Consider the following 21,289-nt stretch of genomic DNA (forward strand, 5'->3'; position numbering starts at 1 on the left):
TTTCTTTCTCATCCTGTGCATGTGCATTTGTTTTTGCTGCAGCAATTACTTCCAAAGCCCTTGACCTCCCCCCTTGCCCAGCTCCCAAAACAAGAGCAAAACAAGAAAGGAAAAGCTAAAGAGGAGAAATAACCCCCGGTGGCCGAGAAAACAAGGGCCTGATTCTTTGCAGCTGGGCTGAGATAGCATCTCCCCCCTGGTAATGGAGACCATCTGCCCCTGGCTCCCTGGGCTCCCTTCCGCCCTCTCCCGCTGCCCCTGCTCTGCTCGGGTCCCCCTGGTTTGGGAATATGGATGCGAACATCAAGTTTCCAAGGGGGGAAATGTGGAAATTAAATAGTGTTATACCCTGTCATTTGTAGGTTGCGGATGGGGACGAGCTGTGCTCGCCCACCAAGCAGCGGCTGGAGGGGGCTGGGGTCCTCGGTCCTTGCTGGGGTGCTGGTGCATCCCGCTGTGGTGCTCCCAGCCGCCTCTGCTGCCGCTCCCCTTCTTACCCTGCTGCATCCTCGCTCTTGCTTGGCACCGTTTGGGCGTTGTGGTGGCCGGCGGCATGGACCTGGAGCCCCTGCGTGGGTGCCTGAGGCGGGAGGGATGATGTCCAAAGCTTGGAGGAAACCATCAGCATCTCCAGGGATCCAGGGACGAGCTCCCTGCATGGCACAGCTGTAGCACAGCAGAAGGTGGGCAGGAGCCAGCCCTGGGCTCATTCCCTGGCATTTCTTGCCTTGCCAACGCTGGGGATCGGCGGGCACGTGCTGGTCTTGGCCCCAGAGGGAATCCCAAAGCAACGGCAGCGCCGCCAGGCACGGCCGCGGTCGGCAGCGCGGCGTGGCCCGGGTGCCTCCATCCAAATGGGCATTTCCATCTTTAAGCCCTGGAAAATCACTTCCTTGGGCCAATCCTGCCACGGGGCGATGGGTGGAAGAGATGTGTTCTTTGAGCCCCTCGTCCCTCTTGCTGCCAGCTCCAGGCTATCCCCGGGGCGGTGGTGATGCTCTTTGCCGGGAAAACACCTGCGTGGGTGGGCGAGCTCAGCCCTGACCTTGATCCTATTTGTTCCCCGGGAAGAAGGGGGGAGCAGAAAGTCCCAGCAGGCTTTGGGCATCCTCAATCCAGCCCCATCAGCCTGGCTGGGGTCTCGCACACCAAGGGCTCCTGGCGCTGCAGAGCAAGGCGCTTCCCCCTGCTTGGCTCTGCCTTAACACCATGACCGCTTTCCTTGAGCGTCCTCGGTCCTTGCATCCCTCCCACCTCCTTGCCCAGGCAGGAAAACCCGAGCACGGGGCTCAGCAGCCTTGTCCTGGCAGCGACCGCTGCTTTCCTGCCTGCTTTGCCGCAGGCATTTGTCCTGTGGGCTCCAAACCCCCCAAACACCACCAAAACCCTGCCCGGCGCACCGCGAGTGAGCGCTTACCTGCGCCGCCGCCTCGGTCCCCCTTCTCTCCCTTTGGACCTCGGTCGCCTGGTAAAAGAAAGGGCACAGGGAATAAATCTTGCTAAAATCAGATTTTTACTGGATATCCTGCTTTTAGCTAATGTTGTGTGTCTGCAGCTCTTGGAGGGCTTTATCAGTTGGGGAAACTGAGGCACAAAGCCCTTCTTTTGACCCCCCGGCCGTGCTGCATGATGATGGGACCCACCTTCTCACTCCCCCGGCTTCTCCTGGGAAGCTTCTGTTTAAATGTAAAACCAGCCCAGCCCTGGGAAAACACGGCTTCGTGCATGTTCATCCCACGCGGCTCCAGCTGCTCCCTGGGTTTGTATTTCATGCCAAAGTGGCTCTTGCCCTCTGCACCTGCAGTGGGGGGCTGCCCTGGGTGTGTGTGCCTGGGGGTGTGCAATATCCCCCTGCTCGGGGTGCAGGGTAAGGATGGGAGAAGGGAATCCCCCGAAAGTCCTCCTGGGGTGCACGTCCCGTAGCAGAAGGAGGATGGAGTCCCCCACCCTGAACAGCCGAGCCCTGGCTGCCAGGCAGCAGCGGAGCAGGAATAAAGGAAAGCAAACCCTGAATCTGGGGCTAAAAAACCACTATTTAGGGCTAAAAAAGCTTCATTTTGCAGGGACTGGGGACAGGGATGTGGTTTCCTGCAGCCTCGATGGAGCATCGCCCTGTCCCACACCCAGCTGGTGCCTCCTCAGGAGCAGATCTGCTGAACCAAACCCTGTAGCCATCGAAAGGCAACGATGCTGGGGGGCTCAGGCCAGCTGGGTAAACAGACTGCCTTTAAAACCACGCCTATTTCCATATAAAAATAATGAGCTCAATAATTATCTGTGTCATGGCTTGGCTTTCCCCACCGCTCGTGAGCGTGGGCTGCCTCTGCCTGCACCCCACCATCTCCCTTAACCCCTGCCCACGCTCCGGCTTTGCTCCTGGCAGGCAGCAGCCGTGTTTTCCTGCGATGCGCACCACTGAAAACACCGTCCTGAGCGGGGCCATAGGCTTGGCTTTGCTGGTCCTGGCTTCGCCCCGAGGCTGCGGAGGGAAGGGGCTGGGGGGCTGCTCCAGCCCGCGATGCTCCAGGCAAGCCCCAGCCCTGCAGCGTGGCCCCGCTTCGACATATCCTCCGCTTTTGTCTCCGTGTAAGAACAACAAATAACACACACGCTCTCAGAAATTTCTTATAAAATAAAATAATAAAATAAAATAAAACAAAAAAAAAAAAGCGTGCAGGAAATTCCTGCCCTTTAACTTGGAGGCTCTGGGAAGATGGGATTGCTCCCCTGGGCAGCCGCAGCTGTGTCAGATGGAGGAAAGCTGCCTGCAGCCTGCCCCGCTGATGGGAACCAGATGACAACAGCCCCCCGAGCAGCGGGAGGGAGGCCAGAGATGCTGCTCGCCGGCACGTGATGGTACTGGGACGCTGGGGCAGCCCATGCTCGCCGCCACCTTCCTTCCCCAGCCCAGAGGAAAGGGGGCTGGAAAGAAACCGTTATGGCTCTTTTGTGATTGTCCCCAAAAACCCGGCTCTTCCAGAGCAGAAGTGCTCTCCCTGCAGCGTTTGGACTGCATCCGATAGGAATGACGGAGAGAGGTGAAGGTGGAAAGGTGGAGCTGGAGGAACAGGAATGTATTGGCTGCGCTGGGCAGAAACACTGTGGGCTGAAACTCCTCGGGCAGATAACTCAACTGCTGTATCGTTGCTGGTCTCAGGGAGGTGACAGCAACTGGGACAAGTCGGGGACTTTAGAGATCACAGAATCACAGACTGGTGGGGGCTGGAAGGGCCCTCTGGAGCTCATCCCGTCCCACCCCCTGCTGGAGCAGGCACCCCCAGAGCAGGGGCACAGAGCCGCGTCAAGGCGGGGGGTGAATGTCTCCAGGGAAGGGACCCCACAGCCTCTCTGGGCAGCCTGTGCCCCTGCTCGGGCACCCTCAAATGCAGGGGGGTGCATTTGATGCAGATGCTGCAGGGAAAGGAAATACTTTAATGATGGGAGACCTCATCTATCAGAAATGGTTAGAAATACTTAAGGAAAAGACCAAGGCAAAAAAATTCGTCACAAATTGAAACTGTACTGCACCACTGCAAGAGGAACAGGCTGCCCTGAGAGGTGGTCGATGCCCCACCCCTGGGAACACCCAAGGCCAGGCTGGACGGGGCTCTGAGCAACCTGCTCTGGCTGAAGGTGTCCCTGCTCACGGCAGGGGGTTGGGCTGGGTGGCCTCTAGTGCTCCCTTCCCATCCAAACCCTTCTGTGATTCGATGATGCTGTGTAAAGGCACGGCTGGCAGAAGGCAGCAAAGCCGGTGGTGAGACGTCTCCAGCAGCTGGGAATGTTGTGGGGGAAACCAGGGGCTCCTGGCCCAGGCAGGGCGAGACGCCCAGGCGCACAGCCTCAGGGCCAGGTGCTGCCCGCCTGGGAGCCCTGATGTGGGTGTCATTAACCAACAGAGCACACCCATGTCTCCAAAAAGCAGCAGATGGGCTCAGCTTAAAGATGCTGAACTGTTAAAAATGGGTCCAGAGCCTCTTGAGGAGCAGGAACTGGTTATGGATGGTGAAGGAGGAGCTGGTGGAATGGGCTCTGTGGCTGGACCCATCCCAAACGCTGCTGGGGAAGAGCCCATGGTCGGAGCTGATGCTGCTTTGGGATGGGTTAGTGGGTCTAACCAAAAGCTCACCGTTCTAGGTGTCCTTCTCCTCCCCATCCCCGGCCTGTGCTACTGCATTAGGCATAAGCTGGGTTATTTTGTTGTTTGGTCTTTTTTTTCTTAGCTTCATAGACATCTGGCTGAGGAAAGACCCTTTAAAAGAAAGAAGCGTTTTATGGATAATGCCAACAGATTTGCACCGGTGCTTTAAAACACATCCCATCCCCTCGGCCTTATCCTTCCCTCTCTGCCTTGATTTTCCCGTGCAATCCTCCAAGCTCCTTCATTTCCTCGCTCTCCTGGAAGGCTTTTCTTCTTATTTTCTCTTTTTCCCATCTTCCCATCCCTCTTTTCCCTGCAGAAGCTCTCTGGTGAGCAGAGAGGACAGCCCCTTCGGTGGCACCGCTTGCTGGCGCCACTCTGGGGTCAAGCCCAGCTCCCCTGAGGTGTCAGGGCTGAGGAGCATCCCTGGCTGGGGACAAAGCCCCTGTGAGCTGGAAAGGAGAAAGCCTCGGGGCTGGGACAGAGCCCACAAGTTCAGGAGAGCCCTTACTGGCATCACCGCTGGTCCTGCCATGAGGTTCTGCACAGGGCCTTCACCCAACGAGCGCCAAGGTCTCGCTCGGCCGTTTCCCGCTGCGGGAGAATCGGTGCATCTTGGTCTGTTTCTTCTGGACTGCGCACGCAGTTTTGGCACAGATGCCGTGACAAGTGACCCTCAGCTCTTCCCATGGCAGAAGCTCGGTCCCCACCAACGTCCTGCTCCTGGACATCATCTCTGCTCCGAAAATCAGCGCCGATGAGAGAGGCAGAGCACAAAAGCTGCAAAGCTCATCAGAGAGGGCATCAATGGAGGAGGGCGGAAAGAGCTCCTGGGTCTGTAGGGTGAGGTGGACCACCATGGTCTTGGAGCAAACGCCAGGAGAAGCTGCCAAACCCCCATCTTCACACACAGAAACATGTTCTGCCTTCAGCAACAGGCCAAAAACTCCTCCTTGCCTGCACGTGGTGTTTAGGAAGGGGACTTCTCTTATTGCCCTGAATTTATCTATAAATTACCCATCCCTACCTTGGCTCATTCACTGCTGTTTCCTCCTGAACATGTTCCCTGCATGATGTTCTCCATGGAAGAGTGAAGAAGACGACTGATACACGCTCATTTTCCAGAATAATTTTCCCCATTTGGAAATGAGGAAAATAATACTCCACTGGGGCAATTTTGAGGGAAAATGCATCAAGGATAGGAAAATATCAACAAGGGAAAATACTCAGGACCCTGCTGAGGAGAGGAAAAGCTCTCCCTCGAGCAGGTCAGCCCATCTCTGTGAGATGGTTTGACCCAGAATTTTTGGTGAGGGGGCTCATCCGCCCCAGATGCCCCCCGCCCCAGGACAGGCTGCATTTCCCGGGGAACCGATAGCTCTCCTGTGCTCAGAAGAAAGTCATTACAGATATGTAGGAGTAGTGCTGCAGAAAAACAGGCCCTTACTTAAAGCCTGGGCTTGGACCGTTGCCTGGCTCAGTGTCTGTTTCCTATAAATTTCAGAGAATCCCATAAACCGTAGAAATTCAGTGCTTGCTGCCAGCATGGTTTGCCATTTACTGGAGAGGGGGTTGGATAAAACCCCCTTATCTGAGCACCCCTGACCTCCAGGAGGTGGGAAATGGGGGCTGTAGTTTGGGGTCCTTTTGTAGAGGATACATCCAAGCCATGGAGTTGTTGACCTTCATCCACATGGGCCAGCAAGGGGAGGTGGAGGGAGGGACCCTTGTGCTGGTGGTGGGCTCTGGTGGGACCTGGGGGTGGGCCACCCCCCCGGGGGGAACGCCTGATGGCCTTGCTGCTGCGGAGTCATCCTCACGCCAAACCAAGGATGCCTCCAAGAAACGCATGAGGAAGCAGGTGCATCAAGGCCATGGCAGGTAGAGCCCTGGAGACAGATGAATCTTCTTCAAGACAAGAGGCCTCCTCAGATACGGGGATTACTCTACACCACTGAAAGGATGATAGGTAGAAGCAATGCACCACATGGCAAAGATCCACTGACCTTTTGGCATGCCATCCGACCCATCGCCTCCCAAAACCAAGAGCAGAAGCGCTTCATCTCCCCAGGCAAGGGCTCTGGAGATGCAGACTTGCTTTGGTGAAGGGTCACCAAGCTTGTGGGGGTTGATGTTCTACTACGGTGGCACGGCCACAGCTCTTCCCTGGAGGCAGGGGCTGTGCTGGGGGTGGTCTCCACCACCTCCTGGGCTGGTTAGCACTGGAGAAAGGCTTCATCTGCTGCGTTGTGTCTCCGGAGAGCTCCTTGCTGGAGCTGTGATGCCCACCGCGGGGTCTGTTAACACATCTCAGCACTGGCCCAGCACAGCAGCTATTAACATCTCTGTCTTAGGGCTGGAAATGTGATGCAGAAGCCCATCAACCTTTCTCTCCAGAAGGGATATGTCCCCTGGGGATGCGCTTTGCAGAAAAAATCTTGGCATCAAGTCTTGGTCCTCTACTGAACCTTTATTCAACTGGCCCAGGCTCCTTGGGATAATTTGCTTGTCTAATGAGTGCTTGGCACCAGCCAGTGAGAAAAGCCCACTTTCCTCTGCTCCGGGGGAGGAAAGGAAACCGTGGTCCCAAAGCGCGTTGTGGTTTTGGTTGGCAGACCTTGGCGTTTGATGCGCTGCCAGGAACATCTCGGCGCCGACGTCTCCCTTGCGTTAGCACCCGTCCCTGCAGCACTCACGCCTGTGCAAGGCTCGTGCCAGGGACGTACCCAGGGGTTGGTTTGACCTCCTGCAGCATCAGGACTAGCATTTTCACCCCGCAGCTTGGATGAAGTCCTGCACCCCCACAACACGATATTGCAATCTTGCAGGCCAGAGTTACCTCCAAAAAACGCAAGAGGTGGCGCTGGAAAACAAGCACGACATGCTGGTTTCTTTATTCTTGCAGCACGTAGGGGTCTGTGCCCCCCTGGCAGCCTCTGCCTTGGTAGGAGAACGGAGACTTGTCCCAGCTGCATCAGCCCAGAAACCCTGGTCTTCCAGTTAGATGGGATGGGGTGATGGAAGTAGCACCCAGCAGCCTTCTTCAAGACTACACAGCACTGCATAAATATCATCTAACCAGCCACGTGGCCTGGAGAGCCATCTCCAGCAGCTAATGGGCCCCAGGATCTCAGCTTGTGCCTGGACTGGGGTGACTGGGAGAGCGGTGGGATGAACGGAGCCATCGCGTCAGTAGGGCAAGTGATGACAGCAGCGATGGCTTGAGGGAAAGAGCAGAGGTGCTAATCCTGCAGGAGACCTTCTTGCCTTGGGCTGCAGCTCTGGGAGCTTCATGCTGCTCCCTCGCTACGGAAGGAAGCCACCAGCAGCATCTCATCTCCTGCATCTCCTTTCTGCCTGGACCTAAAGCTTCCTGGGGCTGCACTGGGAGGCACTGGCACTGGGATGGTGTGTCCCTAGGAAAGGTCCTTCTCCTAAAGACACCATGAAGTGGAGAGGGATGGAAGATGTACTCCTGCTCGTAGACAACAAGAGGTTTTCTGGTGGTGTGCGAGGTACAGGAGATGGCCACCACACATAAAGGATGGGCCACCAGACACGACACGGGGGTCTCACCCCAACCCCTGCCCCTGGCTGTGGCCAGCACTTTGGAGGGCATACAGGAAAACCTGACAACAATTCTGGCCAGCTCGATGCCAAGTTTGCAGATAGAGGAGAGAGAGGGCATTAAATGGACAGATTTAACGGATAATTAAATGGACAGATTAAATGGACAATTTAAGAGGACATTTTCCTTCAGCTTTCACACGTGCAATTCACCCAAGGCGCTCGCTGCACGAAAGCAAGAGCTTGTAAGACAAATAACAGAGCAACACCCCCTGCCCGGAGCGCTGCCTGCAGGGGTCCGGGCATTTTCCAGACCCAGAGTCTGCTCTGTGGCCACGGGCCCAGGTCCTGGTGGCCAGTGTAGCCACGTCCCAGGTCGGCATCACCCACAAGCATGGGATGAGGGGAGCGCACCGTTTTGGGCCCCTTTGGCTCTGCCCAGGGAGGTGCTGCTTCTTTGGGCTGGGCTCTTCCTCCCTGCCCACATGGTATTTTGAGGCAAAAAAAGCACGTTTTGGGATTATCCATCCTGTTTTAGGTTGTGGCACGGAACTTCTTTTAAAAGGTCTGCTGGGACAGATCTGTCCTGCTAAATAGGTGCGTGGCCACTTCCCACACCCACAGCTTCCCCCTGCTCTCAGCCGGGGTGTGGTGAGGCGCTGCAAAACCACAGCGAGCCAGAAAAGGTCGCCAGAAAACAAACACAAGGCTATTCCTAAAACGCCGGCGGAGGCGAGCAGGGGAGGGCCGCCGGGCAGGTCCCCGCAGGGCTCTGGTGAGCGCCTGGTGCAGGCGGCGCTGCCTGTGCTGAGGAGCATCACAGACCCAGTCGTTCTGCCCTTCTCCCTCCAGTCCCCGCACTCCCTCCGCTCCTGTGCCATGGTGGGAAGGTCTCGGTGTGCACGCTCCCGGCTCAGCAAGGTTTCCTCCCCACCCCCGGGAGCTCCAGGTGGGTACCAAGCCAGGCGACCCACCGCTCTCACACCCGTGACTCTGCCCCTCGTGCCAGTGGTCTCCAGAGCCAGTTTGCTGCCCAACAAGCCCAGCCAGACCAGGCGACCCACCCGGCAGCATGCGCAGAGGCTGGTCCTTACCTTTGAATCCCCGCATTCCCACTGGACCTGGAGGACCAAGGTCTCCTTGGTCCCCTTTCAAGCCACGTGGTCCTGGTGGTCCTCTCTCCCCTGGTAGCCCTGGAGCGAGGACAAAGAGGCAAAAAATTAGGAGACATGGTATTGTTGGGTTGGGGGTTGGACTTGATGATGCTAGAGGTCTTTCCCAACCTTAATGATTCTGTGATTCTATGAAAATGACCCTGTCGCAGCAGAGACCTACACAAACCAGACGTGTGTGCGCACACACACGTCCTGCTTGCCAGCAGACATGCCAGGTGGTCTCTGGTTCTTTGCCAGAAGTCAGGAACCATCAGGAGACACCTGAGAGTCCAGCCCACCTTCTCCTTCTGCACCTGCCCCTGGATACAGGACAGATTTAACCCAGAGAGCATCTTAAGGCTCAGAATAAGGTAACTGAGCTCCAGAGCTGGAGACCAAGGAGGAAAGGCCAGGATCCAGGGTGGAGCAGAGAACCCAAGGAGACATGATGTGGCCAGCACGAACTGCTGGTCCGTTGCATCCGTGCACACTGACCAGGTGGGTTTGCTGTTTATTGGAGCAGGGTTTGGATTAAAACTCCTTATCTGAGCACCCCTGACCTCCAGAAGGTGGGAAACGGGGTTTTCAGTCTGGGAACTTGGGCTTCCTTCGTACAGGTCATGTCCAAGCCCCAGAGGTGACCTCCGTCCATGCAGGCCAGGGGAGGTGGAGGGAGGGACCCCTGTGCTGGTGGTGGGCTCTGGTGGGACTCAGGGGTGGTCCCACCAAACTGACCCATCAGGGACTCAGCCCAAGCCTGTGCTTGGGTCAGATCTGAAGCTCCTGGGGGAGAAGCCCTTCGGATAGAGCTCCTCCAGCATCCGAGCTCGACCCCCTGCCCGGCACGATGCTGCTGGTCTCCCCTGCCCACACAGAGGGACCCCTGGATTCCCTTGGTACTGCGCCTTGCGCCCCCCCTGGGCAGAGCTTTTCCAAACTTAGTCAATATTTTCCACTGGTTTAAGAGGAAAAAAAGCTGCCAGGAGGAATTTGGGCACCAGCTCCAGTGGACATGGTCTGGGGCTTAATTCTTTCCCTGCTGTGTTCGGGCAAAACCTCGCCTCCCTCCCAGGGGCGATCCTGCAGCGTGTTAGGACCTGGCTTAGTATTTGGGAAGAGGAGCTGGGGCAGAGGCAGGATGGCAGATGTGCTGTGCAAAAGGGGATTTACCAGGGATGCTTCGCAACGCCTGGCTGCACCTGAACCTGACCTTCTCATATCCAAAGGGCTGGTGCCGTGACCACATCCAGAAAAGCACCAGAGAAAGCAAGACAGAGAAAGACCTAAAAATAGTGGCCCTTTCAGCAACTCTTCCCGAAGGTGAAGCCTCCAGAGATTGTTTTGGTTTTCTGTTTAAAACTGAAAAAAAAAAATAAAAAGAAAAAAGGAAACAAGCCAGACGATATATTTCTGATGCTTGTTACACCCAAGAAAAACAGCCATGAATCTGTCAACGCAAAAAAATATAGCTGTCGGTGAAACAAGCACAGGCAGCCAGCGCTGAGAAGGGCTTTCAGAGAGCGATCGAGTTTCCAGGCTGGCTCTGCCTAACTTGGCTGGTCCTGCCGCCCGCCAGGGAGCAGGGGGAAATGGGGTACCAAAATATGAGGTTTTAAGCCCATCCTAATACTGGCAGCTCAGATGCACGGGGCTGGGGAGCTGAACCTGACTCTGGCGCTGATAGCCCTACGTGGGTCTGGCTTCAGCTGTCCAGGTGAAGGCAGGGCTGGACACCCTGTGGGATGGAGAGGGAGGTCCATGTCCCAGGCAGGATGGATCCTCAGTGGGAAAGAGCCTCCTGGGGACAGAAAGTCCTCAGCAAAGGGCATCCTCCATCGCCTCTGTGCTATCCCCGGCTCCTGGATGCAAAGCCAGTATTTCTAAGTTTGGCTTAAAATTAGAAACAGGCTCAAGCCGAGTCTTGTTTCTCGGGGTGGGGGGTGTCTTCTGTGGGTTTTTAAATTGAATTTCTCTCAAAAACAATGGTTGGAATTAAGAAGGGGGAAAAAATATTGACATTCTTGACATTAAATAAAGTGTCCTATGAAAAGCCTCAATGCTGCAGCTGGTGGCCAAGTCCCCTCTGCCAGGCTGGAGGCACCCCGCGCCGGGTCCCCGTGTGCTGCCGGGAGGGTGCAGGCAGCGGGGCCAGCCCCGGCACCTTGCAAGGGCTCAGTTTTAGTGAGCGCAGCTCGGTGGTCAGCTCCTGCACAAACCTGAGCTGGGTGGCTGTGTCAAAGGAGCCTGGGGGCATCAACCTGCAGGTGACAGACCCTTGCAGCTCTTGCTGTCCTGAGGCCCGCTGGGAGATGAGAGAGACTTTTGGCCCCTAAAGACTGGCAGTCTGGCAGGAGATGGGGCAGTACGTTAATCCTGTTGTTCTTCAAGGCTTGTGCAAGGGACGTCCCAAGGGTCCCAAGGTTGGGAAGTCACCAGGAGTCATCCCGTTGACTCTACAGACTCTGGGTGAAGGCTTGCAGGGTTATGGGCACCTTGGACATGTTGTTCCTCACCTCGCAGCCCAGGCAGGCCGGGAAGACCAGGTTCACCCTCCATCCCTTCATTGCCTTGGTCTCCTTTGGGTCCTGGTGGCCCTGAAACACAACAGGTATTGGAATGCGGCCATCGCACTCCAGCTTTGCAGCCGCGCAGCAGATGCATGGGTGCGTGCACCCACCCACCCTTCACCGGCCGTCATCGTTTGTCAGGTGTCCAGGGACCTCTCACAAACACAGACCCCCGCAGACAGGAGCAAGGTGACAGCGAGGGAGCTTGCCAGCAGCCGCCTTCTGTGACCTGTGGATTTTAAAGGCCAAACACAACTCCCTCAACCGGTCTCGTGTGCCCGAAAACTTCGCCTTGCAGCTCCTGCGCTTCCACCTGAAGGGTTTTCTATGGGAAAATTCCAACCTCCTGGAATTCCCTTTTGACCCAAAGTTGTGACATCTCCAGTGAAGTAACATTAAGAAAAAAAGAAAACAAAAAAATGCGTTTTGGAAATATTGAGATGAACCTTTAGGAGGAGATTTGCATCACTGATCTCATCAGGAACCAGCCATCGGTGACTGCTTTTCAGTGTAAACTCTTGTGAGCGAGCAGAAAGTTCAACCCAGGAACAGAGTTATATTCCTCAGCCTGCAAAGGGCCAAGTCCGCAAAGCTGAAAACAATTATGAGCTAAATCAATTGGAAGAAAGAATTTGAACAGAAAAAAATAAAAAATTACTCATGGGATGATAGAAAAGAGGGCAGAGAGAGGCCTGGAGGGGTCATTCGGTCTTTGTCCTACTAAGCCAGGGTGATAATTGGAAACTGTTAAACGCTGTTTTCCTAGAAACCCCAACAGCCATAAACTCGCAGTTGTGCCGAAAGCAAACAACCGGCCATGGCTACAGGCGACGTGGGAGTGTGAAAGGATCAGGAGAGGAAGAGGGGGGCTGTTTAGCAATCCTAATGAAAGGGTAATTAGGATCTGCAAATATTATCCAGGAATTAACGGGTTCCTGAGCAGACAAACCACAGCAAGCTCAGGAAACGGCCGAGCTGGAGATGGTCAGGGGCTGGTAGGGGACTATGGGGAGATATTGCATGAGCTTGCCCTGGGTTTCCTCTTCCCTGGACGACGTACATCTCTGGGCGCTGAGGGAATGCAGGGATGGGCCCTAGACCCTGGGGAAATGCCTCCTGTTGGCAAAACAAAAGGATGCGAAGAACAATGGATGCCCGGGAGGGCTGAGTACAATGAGGAGGCATTTTCTGGTGGGGGGGAAAAAGAGGAACCACACACAGCAGGGACGTTGCCTGGCCCTGGGGAGGAGAGCTGGGGTTCTCCACGATGCAGAAGGCCCAGTAACATTCAAGATTTGCTCCACAGGGGGATGTGGGGCAGGATCCAGGCGAGGTGTGCACTGTATGAGGGTGCTGGCATGGCTGGTGAAATAGTTGTCATCCCCACAGCAACAAAGATAGGCATTACACAACAGCCATTAAATCGTCGAATCACAGAAGGGTTTGGGTGGGGAGGGACCTTTAAAGACCACCCAGCCCAACCCCCTGCCGTGAGCAGGGACACCTTCAGCCAGAGCAGGTTGCTCAGAGCCCCGTCCAGCCTGGCCTTGGGTGTTCCCAGGGGTGGGGCATCGACCACCTCTCGGGGCAGCCTGGGCCAGGCTTTCACCGCCCTCATGGTAAAACTATATATACTTAAATCCACTTACTTGCCTGCTGGAGTTTGAAAAGCTGAATTAATGGGCAAATAAATAAGCAATAGGAAGCACCTGATGGCATAAATAGATGGTGTTAAGTACAGCCACTGATTTTCAGTGCCCCAAAAGAGCAAGAGGGACAGTCAAGTCATGCCACTTTGTTGAAGTGGAATAATGTGGGTATGTTTGGGCTGCCCCGTATCACCCATCCCCATCTGAAATAAGGAACTAATGGAGAATGTAGAAGTACAAAATTAAAATATGCTGATACCATTAATTTCAGCCTACAGGGCATTACAGAAAGCAGAGCCTGCCAGAGATCCATGGCTGTACAGAGGTGATAGTGAATTTGATAGGTAGCAGTGGGAGTGACAAGGCAAAGGGGTTTTCCTACCCGCATATTTCCTGCCTGAAGGCCCCAGGTGTCCCAGGATGAGCAGTGAAAACTCTGCATGACCCAGCCGTGCTCCTGGGTTTGGGTCGAGTTCTTCCCTCCCCGCCTGCTCCCCAGCACATTAAAGGTTGGGCTGCTGAAAACCACTTGCTTAAACAAAACAGACGCTTTCCCACCAGAAGCAAAACGAAAAGCAACCCTGGAAACATCTGCGGTGGGAGCCACCAAGGAAAGGTCTCCCATTTCGTCACCCTGACTTTGCCCCAGGCATCCTCTCTGAAGGGAAGGGGTCCCACGCCAATGGCACTGGAGCAAAACTACTGCTGACACGAAAGGTCTTGCTTCCCCCACGCCGGCTCCAGCACGGCTCGGCTGAGGTCCCCTGTGCGGGGGCAGCTCCGACAACTTCCATCTGCTCTGGTTTTATGGGCACACTGGGAAATAATCCATACTAGGGCCCCACCTCAGTTGTTAACCCTGGAAGGGACATGGGAGCTGCCTGCTCAGGGCACGTCTCGGTGGGATGGGGGTTGGAGCTGCCCTTCCTCCTTAAAAACCAGCTGCAGCCCCCCAGTCCTCTGCCACCTTCTCGTCTCATCTCATCTTGTCTCATCTCATCTCATCTTAGGCCCCATCCCTGGGAACACTCAAGGCCAGGCTGGACGGGGCTCTGAGCAACCTGCTCTGGCTGAAGGTGTCCCTGCTCATGGCAGGGGGTTGGGCTGGGTGGTCTTTAGCGGTCCCTTCCCACCCAAACCCTTCTGTGATTCTATTATATGATCTCATCTCATCTCATCTCTTCCACCACCTCGGAAAACCATCCCATGGGATATCGGGGAGGTCAAGGGCATGGACAGGATAAGAAGGGAGCTAAGTTTCATGGAGGATGACCATGGGCAACAGACAATCTCATCTGCTCTGTAAGAGCTGGAGGCTGGGAGAACACACCAGGGAAGAGACATGTTGTCCCTTATTCCCTTTCCCTAATGCCTTGGGTTAGAAACAGGGCTTGGGGATGGGCAGATGATAGGCCTGATCCTGTCTGCTGGCTCCTGGTTTTGGCCTTCATCCTTCAGAGCTCACAGTACTGAGCCCTGTGGTCCATCAGCCACCTGAACATCTCCTCTTGGATACATCCAGGCTGCTCCATGAGCAGAGGTCATCCCATCCCCAGGGACAGCTGGTGGGATGGGACACAGGGAGGAGCTGGAGTGGAGGATGGAGGAGAACTGGGAGGGGTGGTTGGGAGAGGCCGAGCAGCACTGCAGACACCATGCCAAGCTGGTCCCCACCCCACAGTGTCTGAGGTTTGCACTCAGGAAAGAAAACCCCAGCCCAGATGCACCCCTGCTTCACCCTCCCGCCTGCACAGGGCTGGGCTGTTTGCTGCTTCAGCGGAGGGGAAAAACCCTCCAAAACCATCAGGATGAGGACTTTCATGACATGCACGGATCTGACAACCAGATGGGACCGTTGCAATCACCCCGCCAGACTTGCTGCGAGCCAGCACATCCCACCCAGTGAGTTGTGCAAGCGGCTCCAGGCGGGCGGTGGATGATCCTGGGCATCCCCCCCTCCCGGTGATACCGTTATTTAAGACACAAAGCCCCTCGGCGCTGCGAGGCCAAGCCCTCTCCAAGCCATGTGAGCTGCTTGGCATGGTCAGCTGCTGGAGATGAGCCCGGGGCACCTCCCCAAGCAGCCATCACCAGCAGATAGCCTCAAAAAAGCCAGAGCCTGGGGTAGATAAGGTCTTGGGGGGAAGGAAAATGCACCCCCAGGCAGGCAGCCCTGCATGGCCCAGGACTGGCTCTGCTGGTGCAAATCCACCTGGAAGCACAGTGGATTCATCCAAGCAGATTTGGGGCTGGGGTAAAGCCAGTTGGGCACAAGGCTCTAAATTATCTATGACCCATCGCTGCCGACAGCAAGTGGGGAGGGGGGAGGGAGGGGGGGAAAGGGAGGTGGGGGCTGCCAGGAATGTGTCAGAGCAGCTGAAAAATCAGGTGCTGGACTGTTGGGAGGGGATTTGTTTTGCTTTCTGCTCATGTTCATTGGAGTAACGTGGCGCATGGGTGTTGGGCTCCATGACAGTCCCCTTCCTCAGTGGCTTAATCCAAGAGAGGGTGATGTCCTCCCCATGGCATTGGGTGGAAGAGAGGGCGCGGGGGTCGGTGGACAGCTGTGAAAACCTCAAAGCAGTGGGTGCAATGTGGTCCCAGCAGCCCCAAACCAGGCTTCATGAGCCAACGTCCCCCAAGGACCAGGGAAATGACCCCAGTGAGCTGCTGGTACCCAAGGGTGATGGTTGGCCTGAGTGGGGAGATGTAGCTGCTGCGGTTGAAAGCACATCTGTCCCCTCTCGGCTGAGCAGACAGCCTGAGGGAGCAAACACCTTGGCATCAGCCTCTTCTTTCCCCATCTGGCATTTCAACTGGAAGCACCAGAAATGAGCAACAGCCCGTTGCATCTCCGCCAATGCAAACCATCAGCCTAGAAGTGAGACAGCAACAGCCCCACAACTCGTGCTCTGCCCCCAAGAGCTTGCGCTGGGCTCTTCTGTGTTTCTTAATGGTTTTTCCCCCTCCCATGGCCAGTTCATTTACTGGGACTGTGATCAGGTCATGGCATTTAACAGCCGCAGATGTGTCCTGCGTGAATTTGTCTAGCTCCTTTTGGACCTGCTTGGGTTTCTGCCTCCACAAAGTCCTGCAGCAAGAAGCTCTGGCTGGGTGAAAAGGTGGGATGTGGGCTGAGCCTCTCCTGGGCTTGCTGCGCACCATTTCATCAGGTTCCCCCTTTGCTCTTGTGCCATAAATCATGAAGATGCTCATGACTTTGCTGTCTCCCATCACAGCCCCGTTCAATTGCCCCTGTTCCTGAAGAGCCCTTCCCCATCATCCCATGAAGCCAAGCTGCTCCCAAGGAGTGCAGCTCCCTTCACTCCCTCTCCTACTTCAGCCTTTAAGATCTTTGAAGCAAAAGCCACCTCTGCCTTGGTGCAGCACAGAGGAACCCCTTACATCAGGCAACCAGACTGGGGTCCACCACAGCAGACGTGGGTTTCTCCAGTGTAGGCATCTCCACCTGAGCTGGTCCCCTTGGAGCTGGGCTCTCCTAGGAGATCTAGTGCTGAGGGGTGCAGAGAAGTAGGTGATCCCACAGCAGCAAGAGATACAAACCAGCTGGAAATTCCTGACATCAGAAAGGAAGAAATGTCCAAGCAGATGGTGAACCCTGGCCATACAACTACGCTCATGAGATAATGGTGTGACAAATGCTTGGACCTTGCAGATAATTGAGAAAAAGGGAGTGGATGCTCAGCAGACTGAGGTGGGGATTACTGAGGCGACCATATAAATACCAAGAAAAGGGGATCAGCACAACTAGAGTCAACGGTCAAGAGTTAGCAGGGATGGGTTCTTTGTTTCACCATGATGCGGGTGGTAAAAGCCTGGCCCAGGCTGCCCCGAGAGGTGGTCGATGCCCCACCCCTGGGAACACCCAAGGCCAGGCTGGACGGGGCTCTGAGCAACCTGCTCTGGTTGAAGATGTCCCTGCTCACGTCAGGGGGTTGGGCTGGGTGGCCTCTAACAGTCCCTTCCCACCCAAAACCTTCTGTGATTTGATGATTCTATGATTTGGGAGGCACTGAGGGTGGTAAAGGAGGAGAAGATGGGAGGGGGGAAATGAAGTAAAGGGGACGTACAGCAAAGCTGATTATGTGATTGATGATGACTGAGGGTACTGGGGGGCAGCCTTCTGCTTGATCACTGCGGTGCAAATCAGGGCAGAAATCCCACCATCCCTGCTGCGCTCGGTCTGGATCACTTTCATCATCAGGAGGGACCTGGCGGAGGTTTTCCTGGCATATTTGAGGGAACCATGGGAGCTTTCTTCCTAATGTGGATGGAGGAGCCTTTGGAGAGTCCAAGAGTCTAAGGTGATAGAGACCTCTGAACACTGCAGACACCTAAACTGCGATGCCAGGTGGATTTGATACACCAAACAGTACCTGAGACATCCCCACAGGACATCCCCATGCCACAGGGACCATTTCCACCACCACTCAAAGCACCGAGGCCACCCCCCTCCTCACAACTTCATGCACCAGCGAGGGAGCTGCATACAAGAGGTGCTCGGCTTACCCCGTATCACGGAGATGTTCTTCAGTGCGACGGAGTGCTCCCAGTCCTTCAGCCGCAGGTCCTCCGTCACGTTGTTGAGGATGGCCAGCTCGTGCTTCAGCTGCTCCTCCATGGCTATGTGGATGAGGCGCATCTGCCGGGCATCTTCGGTGGCGTTGCTGATCAGCACCTGCAGGTCCTGGATGCGGGTATGGTGGATGTTCACGTCGTAGGAGAAGGTCCTGTTCATGGTGTCCATGGCCCCATTCATGGCCGTCATCTGGTCGCTCAGGCTCTCCACCCTGCTGCCCAGGTGGCTCAGGAGGTGGTCGTGGTGCTGCAGCAGCAGCCGGCTGCTGTTGCCTTCCACGGAGAGCTTGTACATCTCCTGCTGAGCCGCGTCGCTCTGCTGGGTCAAACTGTCCCAGAGGTTGGACACTGCCTTGTCAGTTTGGCTGGCCTGGGTCTGCAGGCTCCAGAGGAGCCCTTCCAGCTTCTGCAGTGACCCTGTCATGAGGAACAAGGAGTCCGAGTGGTTCTGCAGGAGGTCCTGGAGCCTCCAGATGTGATCCAGCATGTCCCCCTTCAGAGGTAGGTGCAGCAGCTTCAGCTGCATGTCCCGAAAGCTCTCATTGAGGCGGTTGACGTTCCCCATCAGCGCCTTCAGGTCCTCGGGGGAAGTCTGTGGTCTGGAGACTGCAAGGGATGGAGAGGAGGGGACATCAGAAACCACCCATGGAGGTGGGGACCCTTCTGAGATGTGCAACACTGGAGGAGGAGACCTTTGGAGCACTTGGACATCCCCCTCTTCCTCGGTGCTTGAAGGTGGAAGCCCTACCTCAAACCCCAAAAGGTTCCTCCCATCAGCCCCTCTTTGGCCCCATGGTTTTCTCCATGGTTGGAGAAGGAGGTTGGTTGCTGAAGGCCTGGAGAAGGAGGCACCTCCCTCAGGAAGGACAGCAAAGGTTCCCAGCAGCTCTGGGCTTTGCCAGATGGATCATGGTGCTACAAAGCTCCGCCTCGTGGCTTCGCCTGGCCTGTGCTTGCCTCTGGTCAGATGACTGTCTGCTAACAGCATCCGCTTCCCTTTCCTAAAAAACCAGACCTTTAAAACTCCTTCTTCCCCCACTGAGGTTTTAATTTTAATTTTAACAATCAGGTTTCCCTTCCGGCCGCTGATCCTGGGCCTGAGCTCAGCCCCTTGCTCTGTAAGACCTGGCTTGGCAGGTCTCCACGGCTCTGGGTGCGGTTTGCTCTCAGCCTCCAAGTACCGCATCCCGCACGCGGGGGCTGCCAGGGCTCTTCCCAAGGGAGGAAACCCGCCCCGGCTCAGGATTATCCTTTGCCCCTCGGCATCCCTGGTGGCAGAGAGCTCCTGGCCATCCAGGCACCCACTCCAAACCCCTCCTGGCCTCGCACCAGCTCCCAGAGCACCGGGATGGGGTTCGGAGGGGGAACCTGGAAATTTAGGGGGGATCCTTTTGCTCTCAGCCGCTCCTAGCACTGCTCCAGCAATGCTTTGCCCAGCAAGCCCAGTAGCACCCGGTAAAGCATGATCCTGGAGTCCATCACCAGGGTGTACGCCTTGGTGCACCCCAAAAACACTGATCCGGGCAGGGAATATCATCTTCCTCCGCCTTGAATCGACGCTAGGTCTCCAATGCAGCCTGGGGTGGGGGACTCAAAACCAAACCCACATGAATAATGAGATTTAAAAAAATGAAATAAAACAAAATAAAATAATCCCCATTGTTCTTTAAGCCGTGGTTGGGCTTTGGCTGGCGCGACGCCGCGGGCTGGCGTGGGACCGGCCTGGCAGCTCACCCCCTCATTTCCACGGAGGAGAAACCGAGCGAAACCATTTGGTTTGAATTAAAATCGCAGGAGTAAGGAGAGGGTGAAAGCAGCCGCGCACACACGAAGGGCTTCAGCCCCCCCTGGGCTCGGGGCCGCCGGCAGTGGTGGTGCTGGGTGCCCCAGCAAGGGGACCGGGGGAGACCCACTGTGCCCAGAGAGGGGGCTCTGGGAGCACCATGGGGGCGAGCAGCCGCCCCCCCCAGCTCTGCCACGGGCTGGCGGTGCCATAACAGAGGAGCTGAGCATCTCCCAGGCACTAAAGGCATCTTTCCTCCAGTAATTAGCCCCCGTTAATTAATCCTGCTGCTGGACTCTCAGCTTCCCAGGCTGGGCTGCAGCGTGCCAGCTCGGAGCTCTCCTCTTGGGGCACGGGGACGTTGTTTGGTCCCCTCTGCATGTCCCTGCTTGTCACTTGCATCGCGGCAGGGGGAACATCTCAATGTCACCAGTTATCACCTGTCCCTGCTGTGCCAGGCACCCAGCTGGCACCGCCTCGGGGGAGCCTTTGCCTGTGGGGGTTCACAACAGGGAAAGCAGCCAAGCAAGCCTGTGTGGCCAGCGCAAGGAGGTATAACCCAGATTGCAGGTCCTGCGGAGGCCGAGGGCTGGGAAGCACGGGCAAGCTTCCCCCTTTGCACCTGCGGCTAGTGGCAAAGCCTGCAGAGTTCCCCACGTTCCCATAAATCACTTCCAATAACTAGCTGGGATCCCCACAGCTCTCCTGTGCCCAGCCCTGGCACCGCAGCCACCAACCCGAGAGCAACCGAGGCTGCTCCGGCACATCCCGCAGCCAAAACCACGCCGGGAAGCTTCCAAGCACCAACACCTCCAGCCTTGGGCTGCTCTGTGCATGCCTGTGCGTGCCAGCAGGTCTCCTGCCTCCCAAATCTTCTGCCTCCAACTTTTTACTTGCTGGCTTGGTAGGATGGACTAATCCTGCTGCAGATGGACGTTGCCCCGCTCAGCAGGCAAAGCGGCGGGCCAGGGCTGCAGGCACAGGGCTGAGCCAGAGGAGCAGAACGTGGGCATTGTGGGCCACTGAAACCCTCCTTGGTTTCGGTTCTTTGCCTGAAATCAAGAGCTGGTGAGTCATAGAGTTGCTGAGAGCCTGGAGCACACGCATAAATGCAAGCACACAGCTCACGCGTGCACACGCACGCTCGCACGCAGCACACACAGAGCCTGCACGCACCCGAACGCACGCGGCACGCGTGTGCACAGCACACGTACAAAGGCACCCAGTCCCCAAAGGGCTCCGCGAGCAGACGCTCCCTCCTGCTATTTGTTTTGGGGACATGCCATTTTCCTGGCTGCTGCCCCCACCAGTGTTTGAAGGAGAAAAGGTCTGCAAGAAAACCCTGTGCTCCTACCCCAGACATACACGCACACAGCGTGATGCCCTTGGGTCGCACCAACCCCAGGCAGCGCCCCAGGCCTGGGGCAGAGGGGCTGGGAAGGGCCCGGCGGAGAAGGCCCTGGGGGTGCTGGCTGACAGCCGGCTGGGCATGAGCCAGCAGTGCCCGGGTGGCCAAGGAGGCCACCAGCCCCCGGGCTTGTGTCAGCCCTGGTGTGGCCAGCAGGAGCCGGGCAGGGATGGGGCCCCTGTGCTCGGCACTGGGGAGGCCCCACCTCGAGTGCTGGGCTCAGGTTTGGGCCCCTCGGGACAAGGAGGGCCTGGAGGGGCTGGAGCGTGTCCAGAGAAGGGCAGCGGGGCTGGGGCAGGGTCTGGAGCACAAGTGTGCTGGGGGGCGGCTGAGGGGGCTGGGGGGGTTTAGCCTGGAGAAGAGGGGGCTGAGGGGAGCCCTTCTCGCTCTCTGCAGCTGCCTGAGAGGGGCTGGAGTGAGG

General features: G+C 56.5%; 1 protein-coding gene across 3 annotated transcripts in view; it reads right to left on the bottom strand.

The window, feature by feature from the left end:
* SCARA5 (scavenger receptor class A member 5) overlaps positions 1-21,289 on the bottom strand; it is a 38,862-nt gene that overhangs the window by 7,034 nt on the left and 10,539 nt on the right. For all 3 annotated transcript variants that reach the window (XM_075086394.1, XM_075086396.1, XM_075086395.1), the window contains exons 4-7: positions 17,609-18,283; positions 11,376-11,456; positions 8,803-8,901; positions 1,418-1,465 (exon numbers count right to left, since the gene is read on the bottom strand). In XM_075086394.1, coding sequence (XP_074942495.1) covers positions 1,418-1,465; positions 8,803-8,901; positions 11,376-11,456; positions 17,609-18,283 — 903 coding nt within the window. The remainder of the gene's footprint in view (positions 1-1,417; positions 1,466-8,802; positions 8,902-11,375; positions 11,457-17,608; positions 18,284-21,289) is intronic.

Source organism: Phalacrocorax aristotelis, chromosome 3, assembly GCF_949628215.1.
Source record: "Phalacrocorax aristotelis chromosome 3, bGulAri2.1, whole genome shotgun sequence".
Taxonomy (NCBI): domain Eukaryota; kingdom Metazoa; phylum Chordata; class Aves; order Suliformes; family Phalacrocoracidae; genus Phalacrocorax; species Phalacrocorax aristotelis.